General features: G+C 46.4%; 1 protein-coding gene across 1 annotated transcript in view; it reads left to right on the forward strand.

Moving 5' to 3' along the window:
* Window positions 1–5,000, forward strand: part of LOC306833247 (kinesin heavy chain-like) — a 10,115-nt gene that overhangs the window by 4,469 nt on the left and 646 nt on the right. The window contains exons 4-7 of the mRNA XM_079358370.1: window positions 1,926–2,030; window positions 4,670–4,718; window positions 4,815–4,870; window positions 4,987–5,000. The exon at window positions 4,987–5,000 is cut by the window's right edge and continues 74 nt beyond it. Of these exons, the coding sequence (XP_079214496.1) occupies window positions 1,926–2,030; window positions 4,670–4,718; window positions 4,815–4,870; window positions 4,987–5,000 (224 nt within the window). The remainder of the gene's footprint in view (window positions 1–1,925; window positions 2,031–4,669; window positions 4,719–4,814; window positions 4,871–4,986) is intronic.

Raw genomic sequence — 5,000 nt, forward strand, 5'->3', positions numbered from 1 at the left:
CAGACTCTATCCAGACTTTACCCAGACCCTACGCAGACTCTATCCAGACTTTACCCAGACCCAACACAGACCCAACACAGACTCTATCCAGAGTGTAACCAGACCCTACGCAGACTCTATCCAGACTTTACCCAGACCCAACACAGACTCTATCCAGACTTTACCCAGACCCAACACAGACTCTATCCAGACTTTACCCAGACCCAACACAGACTCTATCCAGACTTTACCCAGACCCAACACAGACTCTATCCAGACTTTACCCAGACCCTATGCAGACTCTATCCAGACTTTACCCAGACCCTACGCATACTCTATCCAGACTTTACCCAGACCCTATGCAGACTCTATCCAGACTTTACCCAGACCCTACGCAGACTCTGTCCAGACTTTACCCAGACCCTACGCAGACTCTATCCAGGCTTTACCCAGACCCAACGCAGGCTCTATCCAGACTTTACCCAGACCCTACGCAGACTCTATCCAGGCTTTACCCAGACCCTACGCAGACTCTATCCAGACTTTACCCAGACCCAACACAGACCCAACACAGACTCTATCAAGACTTTACCCAGACCCTACGCAGACTCTGTCCAGACTTTACCCAGACCCTACGCAGACTCTATCCAGGCTTTACCCAGACCCAACGCAGGCTCTATCCAGACTTTACCCAGACCCTACGCAGACTCTATCCAGGCTTTACCCAGACCCTACGCAGACTCTATCCAGACTTTACCCAGACCCAACACAGACCCAACACAGACTCTATCAAGACTTTAGCCAGACCCTACGCAGGCTCTATCCAGACTTTACCCAGACCCTACGCAGACTCTATCCAGACTTTACCCAGACCCAACACAGACCCAACACAGACTCTATCAAGACTTTAGCCAGACCCTACGCAGGCTCTATCCAGACTTTACCCAGACCCTACGCAGACTCTATCCAGGCTTTACCCAGACCCTACGCAGACTCTATCCAGACTTTACCCAGACCCAACACAGACCCAACACAGACTCTATCAAGACTTTAGCCAGACCCTACGCAGGCTCTATCCAGACTTTACCCAGACCCTACGCAGACTCTATCCAGACTTTACCCAGACCCAACACAGACCCAACACAGACTCTATCAAGACTTTAGCCAGACCCTACGCAGGCTCTATCCAGACTTTACCCAGACCCTACGCAGACTCTATCCAGGCTTTACCCAGACCCTACGCAGACTCTATCCAGGCTTTACCCAGACCCTACGCAGACTCTATCCAGACTTTACCCAGACCCAACACAGACTCTATCCAGAGTGTAACCAGACCCTACGCAGACTCTATCCAGAGTGTAACCAGACCCTACGCAGACTCTATCAAGACTTTAGCCAGACCCTACGCAGACTCTATCCAGACTTTAACCAGACCCTACGCAGACTCTATCCAGAGTGTAACCAGACCCTACGCAGACTCTATCCAGACTTTACCCAGACCCTACGCAGACTATCCAGACTTTAACCAGATCCTATGCAGACTCTATCCAGACTTTACCCAGACCCTACGCAGACTATCCAGACTTTAACCAGATCCTATGCAGACTCTATCCAGACTTTAACCAGACCCTACGCAGACTCCATCCAGAGTCTATCCAGACCCAACGTAGACTATCCAGACTTTAACCAGACCCTACGCAGACTCCATCTAGAGTCTATCCAGACCCTACGTAGACTCTGACCTTTCTTTAACTGGACTGTAACCTGACCTTATCCAGACTTTATCCAGTCTTTAGCTAGACTCTCAGTACCTTACTAGACTCTTACCAGACTGCAACTGGACTGTTGTCGGACTCTGATCAAACTTTTTAATTTGTATTGTGTTTAATGGTTCCAGGGATTAATCAGTTTGGTCATAAATATTTTGTAAATTTAATTTTCTTTAGGGAAACCTGCACGACCCCCGTCTGATGGGAATCATTCCTCGTATTGCCAGAGACATCTTTGACCACATTTACTCCATGGATGAGAACCTGGAGTTTCACATTAAGGTGAAGATGTTATCTGTTCAGCCAGAAGAGACAGGAAAATCACAGATCAACATATATGTTTTTATATTCATCTATTTCCTTTCGATTATCTGAGGACGGGTGACAGTAGCAACAAAGTTTTCCAGCTCCTACTCTGGATGATTCTGAGTTATTCTCAGGGCGTATACAGTATTATCCCTCTAGTGAACTCTGGTAGGTCTTTTCCTAGTTGAACATGCCCAAAAAACCCCAAAGGGAGGTGTCCGGCAGGCATCCCAATCAGATGCTGAACCACCTTAACTGGCTCCTTTTAATGTGAAGGAGTAGCGGCTCTACTCTGAGCTCCCCATAAATATCTGAGCTTCTCCCCCTATCTGTAAGGCTAAGCCCAGACACCCTCCAGAGTAAACTTATGTCAGCCGCTTGTATCCGTGATCTTATTCTTTCGGTCACTACCCAAAGCTCATGACCACAGGTTAGTGTTGATATGAGAATCTACCAGACTCAGCTCTACGTCTGGTTTGGCATAACGCCCACATTAGCTGATGCTGAATCAGTCCTCCAGTACTCACAGTCCAATTTACACTTACAAGGCTTGTTTTAGGGGACATGGAAGTTGACTTATAGAGTCTGTGTTTAATGGACTCTGAGAAGGCCCTAGCCTGTGTCCTTCAGGGAGGTCAATGTGGGGTTCTGTGGAGTCCCTGGCCATCCGAGTCATTTGTCTGACCAAAGTCAGAGCATGTTTGCATCCCCTGAACAAGTCAGGCACCTTCATGGGACCATGGGACCATAACCATAATGAGTTTCCAGTTTGGTTTGCTACCTCATGATGGCACATATAACAGGCATTGGAGCATTTTCTAGTTGAATGCAAAGTGGCTTGGATAAGGGTCAGCCCCTACAAGTCCGAGGCCATGGTTCTCTACCGTAAAACAGTAGATTGCTCCCTCCAGGTTAGGAGTGATTCCTTTCCCAGGCGAAGAGATAGGATAGTGGACAGAGATGGAAATCAGAGAGTGAGTGGGGATCGACATGCCGGAAAGAAGCCACAGGTCGGGTCTGAACCTGTGCCGCCCGCGTTGAGGACTACAGCCTGCACACATGGGAAGTGCACACCAACCACTGCGCCACCAGCGCCCCTAGGTGAAGGAGTTTAAGTAGCTATGTGTATTGCGTCCTCCTCTCCAGTAGCCTGGAATAGACTTTCCCAGGGAGACTGAGGAGTGTGATTCCCCGGTAGTTGGATCACACCCTCCGATCCTCTTCTTGAAAAGAGGGACCACCACCCTGGTCTGCCAGTCCAGAGACACTGTCCCCGACCTCCATGCAATTTTACAGAGACGTGTCAGCCATGACAGCCCCTGCACATCCAGAGACTTAAAATACTGCCGAATCTCATCCACCCCCGGTGCTTTGCTACCGAATAGCTCACCAACCACCTCAGTGACTTCGACTTCGGCTTGGGTGATGGACCAGCAGAACAATGGAGTCCCCAGTTAAAGCGCTATCCAGCACCCCTCGCAGGGACTCCAAGACGGCCGGGTACTCCATTGTTGGCTGAAGGCGTAGGGACGCGACCCTCTCATTCACCGGGGTAAACTCCAACACATGGCTGCTGAGCTGTGGGGCTATTAGCAAGTCCAGCCCCTCTCGAGGAGCTGGGTTCCAGAGCCCAAGCTGTGCGTGGAGGTGAGCCCGACTATATCTAGCCGGTACCTCTCAACCTCCCGCACAAGCTCAGGCTCCTTCCCCCTGTAAGGTGACATTACATGTCCCAGCAGCCAGAAGTCTTAGGATCATTTAGGCACTTAAACTCCCCCACCATGATAAGGTAGCAGTTCATGGGGGAGAAAAAATAAATTTAAAAAAATTCAAACAAAGTTAAAAAATACCATTTAATACAAAACATTTCAGTAAAATCAGTGAGAGTTCTTACTAAAATAGGAATTCCTATCAATTTAGAAAAGTTTGCACATGATTTTTTTTTTTAAAAACATTGGGGGAGGGGGGCTTTTTGTGCCTTTTTATCAGAAGGATAGGACAGTGGATATAGATGGAAACCAGGGAGAGAGTGGGGATTAACATGGCGGAAAGGGGCCACAGTCTGGAGTTTAATCCAGGCCACCTGCGTTGAGGACTATAGCCTCCATACGTGGGGACGCGCACTAACCACTGCGCCAACTGCACCCCAAGGTGAAATATTTAATGTTAAAATGGAATGTTTGTTTCTGTTATGTTATTAAACTGAAACAAAGAAATGACAGACTCATTATTTAAATCAATCACATTTTATACCTGAGGGCCTCTGTGGCTTGTTTCAACTCTCTTTAGTGGAAAGGGTTTTTATAAAAACAGTGGAATCTTTCGATCAGACGTCCTGCAGAGACTCAGCATCAGCAGGCAGTGAGGTGTTCAATGACCACCTGTTCTCCATATGTTCACCAGCTGCTCCACATATACTGTAAATATCAGTGCAAGTAGGTTTACCATGTAACATTCAGTAACCATGAGTTATTATTTATCATTTTTACAGCCTGGACTTTAAATACACTGAAACATATCTAATTATTATTGACAATTTAAATGAATTAGGAATTGATGTTATATTGTTTTAAACATTTAGTATAACAAAAAAAACATGCCTCTGTTTTTTGCAGGTCTCCTATTTTGAAATTTATCTTGACAAAATCAGGGACTTACTTGATGGTGAGAATAATATTCAACATAACAAACTTGCAACTATTAATGCAGCTACATTAAAAAAATATATTTTTACAGTGAAATATTTTCTTGACGTTTTAGTGTCAAAGACCAACCTGGCAGTTCACGAGGACAAGAACAGAGTTCCTTTTGTAAAGGTATTTACCTTTGAATGTTTAAACCAGAATAATGTCACATTTTTATGCAGCACTACATTATCATAACTGGCATCAATACTTTAGTACTATAGTCATGGTGTTTTTTTCATGTTTAGGGCTGCACGGAGCG

Source organism: Symphodus melops (genome assembly GCF_947650265.1).
Source record: "Symphodus melops genome assembly, chromosome: 12".
In the NCBI taxonomy this organism is placed as follows: Eukaryota; Metazoa; Chordata; class Actinopteri; order Labriformes; family Labridae; genus Symphodus; species Symphodus melops.